This window comes from Quercus robur, chromosome 2, assembly GCF_932294415.1.
Source record: "Quercus robur chromosome 2, dhQueRobu3.1, whole genome shotgun sequence".
Taxonomy (NCBI): Eukaryota; Viridiplantae; Streptophyta; class Magnoliopsida; order Fagales; family Fagaceae; genus Quercus; species Quercus robur.
In genome coordinates, this window is record NC_065535.1 from 1,316,695 (window position 1) to 1,335,632 (window position 18,938).

Below are 18,938 nucleotides of genomic sequence, written 5' to 3' on the forward strand. Positions count from 1 at the left end.
GAAGTAAATAACAGCTGACACTCAAGCCGAACCATTTGGCTGCAGATAAAATAGTATACAATTTAAAACCAAAGAAGCAAATTTAAGGACAAAATCATATAAGGCTAAATAATTTGATAAGATTATTATAAGTATGTACAAAAGCAAATAGAAAAGGCAAAACTGATCATCATGTAATCATGTCCTCAATAATTCTTATCGTCAGCAATAAAACAAATAAAACTACAATAACAAAGCTTTAATCTCAAATTTCTCGGAATTGACTATATATATGAATCCTAACAAATAAAACTTAGCTAATTTAAAAACAATTACAAAATAAAGATTTATATGATATTTTAATAACTGAAACATTATTTTTGAATTAAAGTGTGGTTCTCTCTCTCTCAAAAAAATAAACAAAAACATAGATATTTCTGGTTTAACTTTCAGCATTTTATTGAAGAGAAAAATGAAAACAACTTAAATAATAGCCTTTAACAATACGACTGAAATAATTCACCCAACAAACCCAAATATAGAAACCAATCCCAACTATCTAACCATTAAACAAAAGGCATTAAGATCCAACTTAAAAAACAATACTTTAGCTCCTCAAAAAACAGAAAACAATACTTTAAAAATAATATAAAAAATAATAATATAAACAAGTGGTACTCCATACACAAATCTCCCATTTCTGCAGGTTGGTCTCCGACCACTAAAAATTTAAACAGAATCGAAACCACCGCCATCACCACCACCACCACTGCAACCATCGAATTCATGTCCATGCAATGAAGCCATGGCAACTGAGGCAAGCTTCTGAAGGTTCAACTTTATGACAGTGTCCACAAACATCTTCGTATCCTCGCCTGTATTCCCAGCTGGTATATCTACAATATAAGACTCTAACACAATGGTGTACACCTTGTCTTCCTTGTTAAACTCGTTCACAGAAGTGACTGACCTATAGTTGTTGAGCCTGTGCTCACCCCCCAAAACCCTAAAGCTTAATACATGCTTTTCATCATCCAAAATCTCAAGCCTCTCGGTGCTTGTCGAGGCTGGAAGCCCCGAAACCACCGTGACCTCTCTTATGCTTCCAACCCCACCATCACCTTTCATGTTGCAACTTTTGATGAAATGCTTGTATTTATGAGGGTTTTCGAAGCTTCGAAGGAAAGGCCATACAGCATGTGCTGGAGCATCGATAAGTTGTGTTATTAGGGCTGAGCATGTGTTGGGTGAGGGTTCGAACTGGTGGTAGTTGTGAATGATGGGCTCGAGCTCGAGGTATTGTTCTTGGGTTAGACCATGAGGGGGAACTTGGTTTGGATCCATGGCCAATATGGGATAGCAGTATAGCACCACTCTCTAATACGTATTGTAAAGTAACTCTGTTTTGAAGCAAATTTAGAATGAAAGAAGAAGAAGAAGAGGAAGAGAAGGTTGCTTTCTAGTGCAGAAAAGTAAGGCTTTTGGTGGTGTTCATGGAGGAAAATAGTGAGCAATGATATGAGAACACACATGAGGGAGCTTTTTGTTCTTTGGGACTATCCCTTTCTTCTAGACATATATGCCCTTTGGCAATTTTATTATTATTTTTAATAATAATGTGAGGAACATACAATTTTTTTATTTTTTTTTTTTCATAATTTGATGATTATAGGAACATCATTTAGGCATAATTCATTGTTAATTATTATTTTTATCAGAATAATTATAAGAACATACCCAATTTTGCACATAATTTCATAATATATTTTATATATAAGACTATGAGTGGTAAACACTTTTTGTTACTTTTATTTACATAAGCCCATCACTTTGGGTTAATCATTCACAATTATACAAATTTACAAATTATGAAATTGAATGTAGAAATAAATGTGTCCTAACATTATTTTTATTAGACACCAACCTCAGGAAAAAAAAAAAAAAAAGTTCGAATTATATATTTTTATTTTTCATTGATAAGTTGTCGGTACAATGTTTGTCCTTGAACTTAAAATTGTATTTGAGTTTAAATTAAGAGTATATAGAAGTGCACCACAACATAACTATATTAGGAAAGGAAAGGGCCTGTCTTTATGAAACTTAGTTATATTGCCCTGTCTATTGGGAACATGCATGGTGGGCATTGTTAAAGGGAAATAAATATACTTGCTCAGGCGGCTATGAGGGACCCGAGGTAGAGGAGCTTTATGAGGAATTATTTATTAAGAAGGTTTTAATCAACAGATTACTTCTAATCATCACATAAATTTTGGAGTGGCAATTCTCAACCTCATGATTCATGAATGGGTTTAGAGAATAATGCCACAATGTCAACCAAAACGCATTTAAAACTCACATGAAGTTGCCCTTGGTCCATGTCAAGAATATAACTGATTTTTCGATTTATCCCTTTAGAAGATGGAAAATGCACCACTACAAGTTCTATTACAAAAAGCTTACAAACATAAATATTGAGAATAGATAGAATCTATTTCATAATTAAGATTTTATTTTATGAATCTGAAAATATATAAAGTGTTATTATGTACAGTTTTTTAAAATCTTATATTTTTAAAATATAAGTATACTTTAATTCACTTTCAACAAAAAGTAAAATAAGTTTATGCCAAACGAACACATGTCATATGAAATGAAGTATTTTTTTTTTTTTGGGTAAAATAAAATTTAAAATAATGTAGTACTATATACATCTTTATTCACAAAAATATAAAATTTTACAACAAAATAGACAATCTCTGCTATAAAGTAAAAAAGATCTCAAATTCTCAATCCAAAACCCAAAACCCTAATCTAACCTAAACTAGGGGTGGGTGAAAACGGTTCAAAGCAGGGTGATTTTGGGGAGGTTTTTAAGACACACCACCAAGGTCAATGTTTGCACCATTGGAACGACCTAGTCACAATGTAGATTAGCTCTCCCTAACATAGTCAGCCGCCGTTTTGATCGATATGGTCGATCGAACTCCAACACTCACAACTACAAGCTAGATTCAGAACCCACAAAATCAAAACCCGAACCCACAGATCGAAAGTCCGAGAGACCAAAACAACCATTCAAATCAAACAACGCCACATCAAACAAAACTATCTCCACATATCAAACCCTAAAATCTGAATTAGAATATGACAATGTTTGTGACAGCCCTAAACTTTTGACTCAAATATTAAAAATGGTAAGAAGCAAAATACATACATATATATATATAGCAAATATATAAAAAAATAATAATAATAATAATATTGTGTAAAATGAAGATGTATGAGGGGTATGTGGGGTAAGAAGGGAAATGGAGAAGAAGACTAATAAACTCGAGAAGAAGTTAGTGGTCGCAATCTTTGAAAGGGCAAGCTGGAGATTCGTGGATCATGTGAAAACTCTAACAAACTCTCGCGTGATTCTAGCTTTTTTTCTTTTTTCTTTTTTTGGTTTAATCAAAACTCCGAAATGCAGGATTCGTCAGGTCTAACCCATTGTCAACTGCAATATTTTAAGCCTTTTTTTTTAATTTATAGAAATTTCTTAGCGTAAATTTGTTGTCATGCATTTATAATTACAATCATGATAAATAATAACAATTAACACAGTGTTATCATTTATGATATCAGCACATTTTTATCGTAACAATTTAGAAAATCAAAATGACTACATGTATGTTCTTAATTTCTTTAGTAATGTTTACAAATATGGGAAGAGTGTTTATATACTAGGCGAAAACACTATTTTGGTTCCTATATTTTGGAATCACAATTAATTTGGTTTCAACATTTTAGTGCTAGTCAATTTAGTTCTCGTTTTTTTCAATTTACACTCAATTTGATTCCTATTATTAACTTATACTTGAATATAAGTGATTAACTGTAGGGACCAAATTAAGTGTAAGTTGAAAATAACAGTCAATTTGGGTTCACAATTAATTTGGTCTCTATATTTTAGTGTCAATCAATTTGGTCATTGTTATTTTTAACTTACACTCAATTTGGTTCCTACCATTAACCTACACTTGAATATGAGAGAGTTAACAGTAGGAACCAAATTAAATGTGAGTTGAAAATAATAGGGACTAAATTGACTGGCATCAAAATGTTGGGACCAAATTAATTATGACCTCAAAATATAGGAACTAAAATAGTGTTTTCGCCTATATATTATTATTAATATGGTTTTAAAAATATATATGATAAAAAAAAAAAATACTAATACAACCGTGCCAGAAATTTGTTATGAATTATGGTAACAATTATTGGTTTTATTTTGGCCAGAAATTTGTCAAGTTGAGCCTCTGTGCCCTGTGGTGAACTAAATTGATAAGAATACATATTTTTTGGGGTGCGTGATTAAATTTAAAAATACTTCTGATTTTATGTAATAAAAAGTGAACACTTTTAAGTGTTATTATTAAATTAGTATGAACGAACTTTTGTTTTTGTTTTTTTTTTTTTTTTGAGGAGTATGAACGAACTTGAAAAAAAGATTCACTGAAAAAATGGTGCCTTCATCTGATATTAATAGCCAAATACAAGAATTAGGATGGCATTGATTTTGGAGCTACTGAACAAGCAGTATATGTAAAATACTATAAGTTACCACCGAGGCAGTGTGGTCTAGTGATGTTAGGTGATGCACAAAGAGTTGTGCCAAGGGTAAGGTCTCATGTTCGAGTTTGAATATGGACTTGCATGGGGTTGCCTTCCTTGGCAGCCTAGGATCGCTAGCGCCCCTCGTGCGGTTGGGGACGCTATAGCTCATCAGTCCTCCTGCATCCTGGCAGGGCTCGGACCCTGACGAGTAGGGTGTTACTATGGTCATGCCCAGGTAAGACTGCCACGTTGGTTGCCCCCTACCCATTTTTTATTCAGCAAAAAAAAAAAAAAATGTAAAATACTATAAGTTTAACCAAACAATGTTTTTAATTTTAAAGTTGAGATGGGTTCAAGTTACATCTGGTGTAACTCTAAAGAATTACATATTTTTTAAACCATTGGATTTAAATAGATCTAACAGTTAAAAAAAAAAACCCTCATTATTACAAATATTTTTATTAGAATATCATTAATTATTCTCATTTATTACATTCTAAACCTATCTCTACACCCAACAAAAGAAAACGTCTGACTCTCTCTCTCTCTCTCTCTCTCTCTCTCTCTCTCTCTCTCTCTCTCTCTTAGTTTCTCTCCGTCTGACTCTCTATATTGCTCATCCACCATTGTTCCACCTCCACAGGTTGCCGCCAAAAAAAAAAAAAAAAACAGTCGAATTATTTCTATTTGTGAGTACTCTGTTTCTTGGGTCACCATTATTTTAGCTCATAGCAATTGCAAGTTGGTTCTCTCTCTTTCTCTCTCAAGGTCAACTATTTTTCCTTTTTTTTTTAAATGTAATTCTTTATCTAGATTTTGCTTTATTGATTCATTTGTTTGCTAAGAAAGTAGAATCCTTTCTTTTTGTGAGTACTCTATTTGGTATCAAAAGAAATCAAACCGAACTGTTTCTATTAATCTGTTTGGTACTCTGTTTCTATTTCTCCTTTCTTTTATGTTGATTCATTTGTTTGCAAAGAAAGTAGAATCCTAGAAATTGGTTGTTTTGGGTTTTATGTTTTTTAGCTGGTTTGGTATCAAAAGAAATCAGCTTGAAAGATTCAACTGTACTTGGTAAAATGATTTTATTAGGCTCGGTTTTAGTTTTAATGGGTCTCAAATAATATGAAAAAACAAAAGTTTAAATTTAAAAAAAAAAAAAAATTCCTACAGTTTCTAGGGAACCAAACAACACTCGTTAGTGCCCTTTGTGATTGTAAAGTTTGGTGGTTGTCTAGTTCTTTTGATTTTCAATTGTTTTTTTGCATTTTAGTAATGATTGGGTTGTCTATGTTTTTTACAGTATGACATTATTTAGAGGATAATTAATGAGATAGATTATGACAGTTTCTTGAATAAGCAATGAAATACCTTTGCAAAACACAAGTTGTAACAGAATTATTGAAAGTGTAGATTAATAGTTATGATTTTAATTGATAGGAAACAAAAAAAATTTATAATCTCTATTCATGTGTTTGAGAAAGCCTGAAAATTTCTTAATTGTAAGTGTGGTGGGCCTTTTTGTAATGTTAGGTTGGGCTGCCTCCTGTGGTACTAGGCCCAAGTGTTCTGGATAAGGGAGTTGAGACCAGCCCAATTGTAACCCATCTTGGTCTGACTTGTGCACAAACTACACCCCGTTTGCCAAACTATGGTCACATGCCCATGACAAGCAGAGCTACTATAGGAAAGTTGGCAGGTAGATGTAATAAAGACAACAAAAAAAATATGTTCGCTACTTAGACAGAATAAGTAAAGGGGAGCGATAAGAAGTGCCCCGTGCATAAAATAGTTGAAATAAGTGTGGAAGAAATAGTAATGAGTTGATTGAATCAAAGAGGGAAATGCCAACCTACCGTGCCAGGTTATGTTATAGAACTGAAACCAAGAAGGAAACCATTTCCTCAATACGAATAATCTCCCCAAAAAAAGAAATTAATCGCTTTGAGAGAACGGGCCTAAATGGCCTGTGCCTAAAAAGAATCATTTGTCTTTGATAGAGAATAGGGCTTTAGAGGGAGAGAGGGGATCAACCTATTGGTGCATGTCTGTCATTCTATGCTCTCTGTTTTCTTTCCTTATTCCTAATCTTTCTTTTACTTGTCTTTTCTCAATGCTTGCTTCCATGTTGTGATTCTTTCCTGAAGGTTACTATTACCGTGATTGTGATCCCCCTATTGTGCACGGTAAGGGTTCTTTATATGGTGTCTGCCGTGATTAGTTTTTACTATTTTAGCCCTTAACTACCTTTGTCTGGTCTGGGTGTCCTTACCGACCACCACTAGTTTGTCAGTCGCTCAACTACCACCACTTACCTGTGCTGGTTGTGCCACTCCTTATCACCAGACAAAGAAGACTATTTTGTTTGTTTGTTTGCCATGACACTCTTACCTGCTACGGTGTGGGTGCTCTCTCTCTCTCTCTATCCCTCATAGCATGCACCTAGTGCTTCTCACTCATCCTTGCTTCTTTTAGGCGGTATGTCATCCCAACAGGTTATTTCCCCCAAAAGAACCTGAGCAGGAATCTCAGAATAGGTTTTCCCCTCTCCCCACCGCCAAACCATACCCTCTTACCTCTAACCCATGACCTACCACTCCCTGTATTGGCTGAGTACAGGCTGGTAATGTCTGGGCCTTGCGCGTGCTCTACTTTTGTGTATGTCTAAAACTTGCCCGCTGTGTTTGCCGTGGTCTGGAGGCTCGTCTACACATTCTGCTGCCCATCCTTGACTTCTTATGGCGTGAGCTATTTTTTGATTCCTCATTCTTTATGGTCTACTCCCTTTAAGGACTGGGTTTTGCTTGATTGTGGACTCTTCTTCCTTCAACCTACTCTCTTACTCCTTCCACGATCTTGCCCCTATTTCCTACCGTACCACTCTGCCATTCCTGCTGTGATGTTATTTGACCCCAGCTTGCTGGACCTCTTTAAGCCTACTGCTTATTCTTCTCTCACTAACTCAATATGGTCATTTGGGCTTTGTATTACATTGCTTGTGGGCTCTTTTGTCCCATTTATTTCCTCTTGGGCATCCTTGGCCCACTAGCTTTCTTTGGGCTTCCTTGATCCTTTTTCTAACTCTGCGTTCTCATGGGCTTTTACTAACTTCTTTGGTCTTCTCAGGCCCAATTATCTTATCATTCATCCTTGGGGCTCATGGGCTTGCCATCAACCCCTTACTTTCTTTGCTTGCATTGCTTCGGGCCTATTGTGACTCATTCTCACTTTTCTACATCACATACTGCCCATGGATTTGCTACTACTCTCTCTCCAGGCTCCTTCAGGCCCGTTTGCTTCCTCAAGGCCCATTTGTTTATTTTATGGGTCCATAATCCATTATTCCTGCCACTTGGGTTTAATGGCTTTTCTATTCACTTACTAACTCTTTTTTGCCCATGTTGCTGAGCTTCTTCCTTCTACGAGGCTTCCTAAAATGAGCATCAACATACTTAAATAGTAATTTCTCAAATGGCATTCATCTCAAAAAACAGAGCACTCACAACAGAAAAGAAAGGAAAAATAGAAACAGAGTACCAAACAGATTAATAGAAACAGTTCGACTTGATTTCTTTTGATACCAAACAGACTACTCACAAAAAGAAAGGATTCTACTTTCTTAGCAAACAAATGAATCAATAAAGCAAAGCCCATATAAAGAATTACATTAAAATAAATAAACAAAAAAAAAGGAAAAACAGTTGACCTTGAGAGAGAGAGAGAGAGAGAGAACCAACCTGCAATTGCTATGAGCTAAAATAATGGTGACCTAAGAAACAGAGTACTCACAAATAGAAACAGTTCGGCAGTTTTTTTTTTTTTTTTTTTTTTTTTTTTTTTTTTTTTTTTTTGCGACAACCTGTGGAGGTGGAACAATGGTGGAGGAGCTATGAAGAGAGTTAGACAAACGGAGAGACAAACGACTTGAACACCAAACAAAGAGAGATAGAGAGAGAGAGAGAGAGAGAGTCAGACGTTTTCTTTTGTTGGGTATAGAGATAGGTTTAGAATGTAATAAATGAAAATAATTAATAAGATTCTAATAAAAATATTTGTAATAATGATGGTCTTTTTTTAACCGTTGGATCTACTTAAATCCAATAGTTTAAAAAATGTGTAACTCTTTAGAGTTACATCAGATGTAAATTGAACCCATCTCTTTAAAGTTAGTGCTTTAAAATACAAAATATTTTAAAATATAATTTTAGTTGACAAAGTTTATACTTCTATAAGTTGAAAATAAATAAAAGAACTTACATGTGTTTGGAAATTGTGAAAAAGAGAGGAAAAGAAAAGAAATGATAGAAAATGTTGTTTTTCTCTGCGTTTAGTTAGCATGGCAGATAACAAAAGGGCGGAAACCATTTCCCTAAGTCCACATATTTACAATCCGCCCAATTTGGGCAGATTTATGTGCGGTTTGGATTGTGCGTCTGCATCTGGCGTTTAGCGTTTTGCTTCTCTTTTTTTCAAGACGCTTATGTTGACTTTTAGAGACAAAATTTACTGTTCATGAACAGTGCGTGCACTGTTCACGTATTTAAAAATATTAAAAATGGGTCTCATGGTACTATTCACACATTTAAAAATTATTTTACTACAGTGTTTTCAGTTTTCAGTTTCAGCAAAAATAAGTTCAATCCAAATGAACCCTTAAAGGGAGACAATGATTTTAAAAATCTAGGGTCCACATAAATAATATAATATGATATGAAGTTACATATTTGCCCATAATTTTTATGCATCTTTCACGTATATATGAGTATAAAATAAAAAACATATATTTTCTTTTCATTTCCTTTCTTATTGCAAACCAAATAAAGGAATTTTTCTATTTTTCCTTTTCCCCTTCTCTCCTTATTTGATTATTTCCAATGATAAACAAGAGATCTAATTTCCTTTCTTTCTCATTTCCTTTCTATTATTCATTTCTTTTCTTTTCTCTCCTCTCTTTTGTAACCAAATAATGCATTAATGTTTTTACCAATCTTCACTGTGGCTAATTAAATGTGAAAATGACCAAAGTGAATGCAGGTTAATTATTAGCTACAAACAATGGGTTCCTTCCTGCATGCAAGCAATGATCTTTGCTTTTTCCAGTTCCATTTGTAGATACTTAGGGTCTGTTTGGGATCCGCTTATTTTGCTAAAATTGAAAACTTTTTGTTGAAAGTACAGTAGATAAAAGTAAAAGTTAACTGAAATAGTACAGTGAGACTCATAAATAGTACCCAAAGTGCAATGGGCCCATAAATAGTAGCAAAAATAAGCTAAATAGTAAAATAAGTTAGTTTTTAAGTTGGAGCCAAACGAACACTTATAGTCTTAACAAACAAATTATTTTGGGTTTAAATTATTATGCTTCTCTTTTAATATAGTCCTTCTATTATACATAGTACCTTAGGGTATGTTTGGTAACTGTTTTTTCTCTTATTTTTTATTTTCAAAAACAATTTTCTATTTTTGAAACTAAAAAACTTGTTTGACAACTAAAAATTGACAGAAAAGAAAAACTATTCTCAAAACTCAATTTTTGAAGAAAACTGAAACATGCAAAAGACTGCTTTTAATTTCTAGTTTTCAAAAGTCAAAGAAAAAATGCATTTGATTCAATGAATTTGTCTCATTTAATGAGTTAGTATTAGAGTTCAAATCCTAATAACAACATATTTTAATTTTTTTAATTTTTTTCGTAAAACTATTTTTTTAATTTCCACTAACTAAACATGTTTTTTATTTCAAAAATACAAGAAAATTGTTTTTTTCTTTATATTCCCAAAAACAAGTTTAAAAAAAAAAAAAAAAAAAACTGTTACCAAACATAACCTTAGTTTTCTTTTCATTTTTATAAACAGTAGCAATTTTATTTTTTATTTTTGTTAGAACTAGTTAATAGCATAACTAATTTTTTTGGTGTGTTTATAAAATAAATAAATAAATAACTTTTTTGATGTTTTTAACCAAGACGTTTCCGATTTAAAAAATTATAATTGTTATTAGGTTTGGGCTGATTGACAGCCCACCAAATCATGGGTTCCTTCTTGCATGCAAGCTCTGAATGGAATCCATTGCTTTTGCGAACTCCAAAATCCAAACATATGAAAATGAGTTTCCCAAACTTCGTCTCATGTATTCCTTGATCTTATATGGGCCTATGAAGTGGAAAATGCAAAACGCCTTGGGCCAACGGAAAGTGACACTACAAATCTTATCCGGTTTTCCTAGAAGCCTAGAACCCCTACCACTTCCCCAACACTCCCCAAACAAATAAAAAATTTAAGTTGTAAAGCTCATTATGTGAAATTTATTGCGTTTAATTTTTTTTTTTTTTTTTTTTAAATCGAGGGTGTCCGAAACTTGTACTCCGGTTACTACCTTGAGTCCTCGTTCCACATATACTATGTCATTACTTTAGAAACTATTAGGCTAACTCTTTTGAAGTTGTGTATTGTGTTAATTAGATGACACAAACAGTATCTATTTTTACATCACTAGGTGGTCAAATAAATTCTCCACAAATTGAAATTATTTAAGGTAGCGACAACTATCAAAGTTTGTCATGACACATGCACTCAATATTTGTGAATGAGTGCGTTATTTCTAGCAACAAACAAAAAAAATGCATAACATCTTTCTATAATTGTCCCATTTGAGACTTGTAAGTTGTGATCCTTCTTGTTAAAATCTCTCTTTCTTTCTAAAGGAAAAACTTTAGTATCTTCGTTCTTTTTTAAAAAAAAATATAGAACTTACAAAAAAAAAAAAAAAAAAGATCTTAAATAAATAATTATTAATGAATTAATTACAGAAAAATGACTAGTTGATGACCTTTAAATATTATACAATGTGTTAAGTTATGGTTTTTATATAACATTTATGTTGTCTTTATTCCATGACAAAATGTATTGTAATTTCATTAATTTATTTCATTGTATTTTGTGGGATTTAATTGTAATGGATTAAGTCTTAAGTGGTGAAGATTTAATTAAAACAGTTGAAGGTCACATGAGGAGCACATGTCGGAAGCTAAAGAGTCAGTGTATCTTGCAAGTAATCTTGTGACTTGGCCAACCCACGAGATGATTCGCAAGTTGCACTGATAGCTAGGATTTTAAGTGTGACTTTTATACCCTTCACTTATACTATATATACTTTCATTATCCACAAAATTGTAAGATGACTATTCAAAAGAAAACTCTAGAGATGTTTCTACAACACCCACTATTTTAGAGAGAGTACTTATCCTTAAAGTAAGAATTATAGTCTCTTCTCTTTCCTATCTCCCACTGTCATACCTTGAGAGGAGATTTGTACCTAAACACAGTTCACACATATTCAAAGTGTAAAGAGTGTTTTGGAGCTTAGGAAGCATTGGGTATTTGCCAAAATAAGCCAATAAGGCTTGGCGGTGCGATCGGGCAGTATTGCGGGATCCGAGAAGCTAGTGAAGACATGACTCAGTGAAATCTAGTGATAGCTGGAGCTTGGAGTGCTCAAGTACTTTGGATAGATTAGGTTTTGAGAGTCTTTTTGATATCTTTGTACTTCAACTTATTCACTAGTGAATCATTTCGACTTGAAGGGACACAGAGAGGTTTTTACACTTAGTTATTCGGTTTTCCTTTTCAATAATACATCGTCGTGTTATCTTAAATTTTAGTTTCTTTTCCCTACTACCCTTTACATATTTGCCTTGCACTTATATATTCATCCATGCAATCTTTGAGTGCCTTGATTAATTCATTTGCTAATTACATATATTCCATATCAAGTGCATTTAGATTAAAATTATCCAAATTGTAATTAAAATTGGAGCTCTAAACAAACTTTAATCATTTGTAATATCAAGCATTCACTATGGCTTCAATGGTTAAAGACCTTTCTGTCAATCAGACTTTATTGAAAACTTTTTTTTATTTTTTGGTTAAAGACTTTATTACAAACTTATTACTCTACGTCTGCCTTTGGTGCATATGTATACAGTAGGAAAAAGTGTGTCCTGCGCCTGCAACATCTGATATTCCTTTAATTTCATTTTTTGAGTTTCTGTCGTTCTTTTTTGAGATAAAAGTTACTGTCTTTCTGATACAAATACAATCATCCCAGGACTTTTATTTTTGAGTAGCTGGTTATTTTGATGTGGCCTAGTGCTGCAGCAGTGCTGCATTCAATTCTTTGGAAAAATTGGATTCACCAATGCTATGTATGGTTGGGGTGAAAATAGAGATAACGGGGAATGGAAGAAGGAATTGGGGTGGAAATAGAGATAATGGAGAATGGAAGCAGGAAAAGGTAGAGTAAAATGTGATTTTTCATTCTTTTATTGGAGTGTCATACCTTATATTTTTCAATTAAATCTAATAATGTGGTTCAATTGACTAATTAATAACATATTTTAATTTGATTGAACTTAGAAAAAATAGCACTATTTTCGTAACTAATTTGACATTTTCTAATACAACCATATTGTGTCAAAAGTTTTGTAACTTATTTGACATTTTCTAATGTTTTCAATTGAAATACTCAATGTTCAAATATCATTTCTCCCAATTATCAATAATAATAAAAACATGAATAATTAATTCAATAATAATATTTAAGATAAAATACTTAAAGAACTGTATTTAAGTTTTGTCCAATTTAAGTTATGATACAAGCTTGAGATTAGATTATCACTCAATCTGATTTGCATAAGAGAATCAACCAACTTATACATACAAGAGCCTTGATATCATGACACATAAGCAAACCTTGCCATCAAGTCCAACATTAGTCGCCTGTGGAAGAATGACGAGAGAAAGTATTAATAACGAGCATTACTCTTGTGGGGGTCATTTAGTTAGGAGGTACGTTAAGGCTGTACTAATTCCGAGGACATTGGACCATCCGAGGATGTTCAGATGAAATTATAAAGGGAACGGAGTAAAGAGAAGAGTAGAGATAATAAGATATAAGTCTAACGAATGTCCGAGGATAAAAGCCATCTCGATAACAAGTGTCCGAGGTCAGTAAGATTGTCATATCATTATGGACCTTCTTCGAAATTACATCACAACTAAGGGTTGGACATTGGACCAGGGGTAAGAAAAGAAAGTTAAACAAATATCTTCAAAAGCTGCTACCTCCGCATTAAATGCCTCTCAACCAACTCTCTAGTCGCATTAATGTGGAAGTGATGCCTGAACAGTGATCCAGCAGTCTTACAGCTACTGGTTGATGGTTCTGGGAGGTGCTGGATGGGACAGGAAGGAGTTCCCTGAATCTAACCTACACGTGTGTGGTAAGGATGACACCAAGATTGTAGTAAGGATGACACTAAGATTGTAATATATAACATGGGAAGATGTACTAAAAAAAGGGATCGGAAAAAATGAAGGGTTTTTTAGAACGAGACTGTGCATTCTTGTATAATTTTATTGTTCAACAAGACAATATAATATAAACTTCTCGAGTTATTCCGATGACAAATTTTCTAATCCTATTTGTGTCTAACAGTCTTAAATTACCAAATTTAATCGTTTTTCTTCTGGAATAGATTTAGTTCTTTCATCCACGCTTTACAAATACATTGTTTGGGCCGCTTGGGTTAGAGCCCAATCCTATTTTGGATCCAATCCAATTTCAGTCCTTACAACTCTCATTAGGAAAAAAAAAAAAAAAAAAAAAAAAAGAAAAAAAAAAAAAAGAAAAAAGAACATCACTCCCTATTATGAGGAGTAATGATTACATGCCTAAAACTTCTATTATGGGCTAATTATGATCGCAGTAAATAAAATATCTAAATAAAGGGAAAACATTATAAGAACGTGCATATATTAAGAAAATCCAAACTAGAAATAGGTGTGCGAAAAACACCATGAATATTGAATACTAAAAATTATTGTTTTATAAAAAAAAAAAAAAAAAAAAACTAACTTAAGTATCGGAGAAGCTTAAGTTAGCATTACACTACTTTGATGAAATCTTCCTTATTTTGCAAGTATCATAGATTCAAATCAATCATGCAATTACTGTGCTTGAACACAATTCATACAAGAGGTTTTGGTTTTGGTAAAACTTAGTATTGAACTATAGATGATGTCATAATGTTGCTTTATATCATTATATCGTAATGGGATTGAGGTTAAGTTAAGATTTAATTCGTCTACGAAACTCTTCATTTATCATTCATTTAGACCTTACAAGCATAAGAGCATCTCCAAGAGCTTCTGTATCCGGGTATATTAGCTAAAATTTGGAGAATTTGTGCACTGGTCATGCTCCTGTTCATGCTCCAACAGCTTAGCTATATCCGGAAATTTTTTTTGCTAATGAACAGTAGCTCATCAAATCTGATGAGCTACTGTACATTAGCAATTGAATTTCTTGCATTAAAATATTATACTAACTCCTTATTTTATCAATTCTTTCTCTCTCATCCGGATTTCTTTTTTTTTTCCTCTCATTCTCTCCATTGCTTCCTTTTTTTTTTCTTTTTTTTTTTTCCCTCTCATTCTCTCATTCTCTCTGTTGTCGTTGCTTTTTTTTTTTTTTTTTCTCATAAATCAAATGAAATCAGAAAAAATAAAAGAAAAAAAGAGAAAAGAGAGAGACCTGTTCATGAGCAAAAGAACTAATCCAAACACAAAACACAAACCACAAAACAAAATCCAATTCTTAAAATAAATTTGAATCAGAACAAGCAAGTATGAAAAAAAAAAAAAAAACAAGCCGATCTGACCCAGCCTGACGGTGGAGATGCTGGAGCGGCAGTGGAGATGCATGTGGTGGAGGCTAAGCCAATCTCTCCCAGTTTTTCTCCTTTCTCTCTGTCTCTGTCTCTGTCTCTGTCTTTTCTCCGATGAGAAGAACAATTTTTTTTTTTTTTGAGGAACAAAGGAGCAAATGAGATGTTGCTGGAAGGATTTGAAGGAGAAAAGGAGAAAAAGAAATAAAAGAAGGGGGATAGAGGATGCGTGTGTGGAGGAGAATGAAATGAAAGAATAAAAAATAATATAAAAAATAAAAAATCCTAATTAAGAAATTTTACCACAATATTTTCACAATAAATTTTAAGTAACAAATTGTTATTAGTTAATATTGGCGATAAAAAAGATAATTTCAGTGGTGAGTTCAAATTAGAATTAGTAACAACTTTTCACATAAATTTTGTTGTGAAAGTATTGCAAAAAATGTTGTAAATATAACACTTTTCATTAAAAAATATAATTGTTGGGAATAAATATAGAAAAAATAAATGATGATAAAGAATGAATAAAGAATGAATGAAGAAATAATATTTAAATGAGATAGAGAATCTGTTGGAAGTGTATTTGAAAAAGTGGGTATGTAAAAGCTAAATGTCACTGTTCATTCTCCAAACAGTACAAAAATTTGCTAAAGCTGTTGGAGATGCTCTAAGTTCTTCATAAAATATGAGTCCAAATCTTCTACAACACTTTTTGTGTACCACTTTATATTCCACCAACCACTACTTGCTATGTTTTGATTTTACTTTCCTTATAAAATAACTGAAGTTTAAAATGGAAAGCAATTATACACATGGTAAGTAGTGTTTGGTGGAACATAGAGTGATACACAAAAAGTGGTATAGAGGATTTGCATTAATCAAATATGGATTATCATTTCTTTCTCAAAAAATATATATATATGGATTATCATTTACATTAACTATAACCCAATTGTTTTAGTGGGAACTATTTAAGCACACTTTTTTCAAACCCAACCTTGTCTTATTCTTGCATAGCTAAGTTTGTCCATTGACGATTGAATGTTTCAAATTGGTTATAGGCACTATTCTATATTGTTTTAGTTGGCACAACTAAGCTATATATATATATATATATATATTTAAAAGCTGAAGCATATCATTTAGTATTACTACGCCTCAATTGAGTCACATTAGTATCCACATTATTATCTTCTTCTTCTTCTTGTTTTATTCTTTTTTTAATTTGTAGGGACTAGGGCCCAAAATAATTTATTGGGCCTTGAGCTTTGTCCAAGGACACTAACAAGTCCGAGGAGGAGCAAATAACTATTAAATGATTCCCAGTAAAAGTTTCACAAGAGGGAGATGAAGGGAAGGAGATCCGAGGAGGAATTCCTCTTCGAACATGACGAATGTAGTCCAAATATGTACTCTAGCAATTGAAATGTGTCCCATGAACGTGTGAAAGGAAAAGAAACTCAAAATATCTAAGAAAAAGCTGCTATCACCGCATTAAATGCACTGCAACTATTTTTTTGGCCACATTAATGAGGAGAGGATCTCTGAACAGTGCTACCTTAACTACCACAACTCACAAAAGGCTAAAAGGGATGACTGATGGGATGGACACTCAAGTAGGGATTTAGATGATCAACAAGTATAGGGTCAAGATGATAAAAAATGAGCTATATAATATGGAATAACCTCCATAAGAAGGGGATCGGAAAAACAAAGAGAAAATATTGTAGCAATTCAAACTATCTTAGTACCCAATTGTGATCAATATACAATAATTGTGGTATTCTCGGACTGAAAGTCCATTGACGTCAATATATCTTATTTGTGCTTGATTGTCTTTTAATCCAATACTAGCCGTTGTTCAATTCATTAGGACCTAATTATTTGACTCATTCTCTACAAATTAATTGTATTGGACTCATTGGACCAAGACTCCATACATCTTGGGCTTGGACTCCAAATTTTTAGCCCTACATAATTGTTTTTAACATTTTTTTTTTAATATTTACACTTCTCCAATCTTTCTCCCTCCTTTACCTTTTCATCTCCCCACTACTTTTCCAACATTTCTCCATTCTTTATATTTCCATCTTCCCACTACCCTTTACATTAATATCATTCTTCATCTTTCCCTTCATCTTCCTTTATTTTTTCTCTTCTTATTCACACCCTCTTACTATAAATTTGTCACTATCTTTTCCATTTTATGTATAGTTTTCCCTCACAAAAAAGAAAAAAAGAAAAAAAAAAAAAGCTCTCTCTCTTTCAAATCTTTGGTGGATTTTTTATTTGCATCTCTGCCTTAGGTTGATATATTTTTTTTCTTATATTATTTGAAACTCTATTTTGGGTTAATGCGATTTAGTTTTGTTATTTAAATTGTTGTTGTTGTTTTTTTTTTTTTTTTGGTTCTCTTTTATTGTTAAATGTTATCATATTGCGTTATAAAGAATTAAATATAGACTATATAGTATATAAAAATATAATATTATTCTATTACATAACATGATTTGGATAATTTGATATTTATTATATTACACAACATGATTTTTTATAGTGCTCAATTTAGATGTTAAACTATGAGACTTTACAAATTTTTTTTTTGTTTTTAATCTTTTGTGGTGGACAAAGTACTCTTAATAGTTGTATAGAAATACTCTATAATTCCATTTATTTAGAGAAAAATAAAGGTTGGCCAAAGGAAAATAATTGGATGGGTGACAAATTTTAGCTTTTGCAATTTTATTTTAATTTTTATAACAATGCATATGTAGAAATTTAATTCTTAGATTTTGCTAATAATTATTTATTTGATTATATGTTTTGAGTGGACGAAATTACAATTTCTACAAAGAAAATAACCTTAATAGATCATCAACAACAAATTGTTTTCCCAATTGGTCCAATTAATCATTATTAAGTTTTATTAATTTTTTTAGTTACGTTTTTCGATATTTAGGATTGTAGGCAGAAAAAATAATATTTAAGAAAGTTTGTTTAAAATTAAAAGAATAATTTCCAAATTTTATATTTTTTTTAATGATTCATAAAATGTTATAAATAGCTTTTATTAAAAAACGGATATTTTCATTAACTTGCTTTTTGAATGTTTGAAAAAAATTGTATTATTTTCATTTTGGTACGAAAAAATTTATATTTGTGATTTATGATTGTTCTTATATTACATTTATGATTATTTCTATAATAAATAAAAATATGATTACGAAATACATTACTCATTACTAAATTAGTTTAAATTGTAAATATTTTTTTTAATAAAACCACCATAAAAATAATTATTACGCGTAATGCGCGGATTTGCTGCTGGTTAGAATTAAACTAGAAACTTTATTTGTGAAGGAACATTGCACCTACCATCCAACCAATTGGGAGCAAAATTGTACTCCATTAAAGTAAATACCTTTTAGGAAAATATTAACGAGTGCCTTTAAGACATTAGTTAACATTCCATTTTAGAAAAATTTTGATATCATTTTTATGAAAAATGAAAAAAACTGTCAAAATTATTTTTTTCCTTTTTCTATAAAAATTTTCTTTAACTAAATTGTTAATCAATATTCTAAGAACACTTTAACATAATCCTCCCTTTTATATATTTTTTTTCTTTTTT

General features: G+C 32.0%; 1 protein-coding gene across 1 annotated transcript; it reads right to left on the minus strand.

Annotated features, from left to right (window-relative positions):
• Positions 1-452: 452 nt before the first annotated feature.
• LOC126708526 (abscisic acid receptor PYL2-like) lies at positions 453-1,505 on the minus strand. Its single transcript, XM_050408318.1, has one exon. It carries the CDS (start codon positions 1,321-1,323, stop codon positions 709-711), a length of 615 nt encoding a protein of 204 aa, XP_050264275.1. The 5' UTR covers positions 1,324-1,505; the 3' UTR covers positions 453-708.
• Between the last annotated feature and the right edge of the window lie 17,433 nt (positions 1,506-18,938).

Excerpts from the sequence above, each read along its gene's own strand:
- LOC126708526 (XM_050408318.1), bottom strand. The coding sequence starts at position 1,323 with ATGGATCCAAACCAAGTTCCCCCTCATGGTCTAACCCAAGAACAATAC.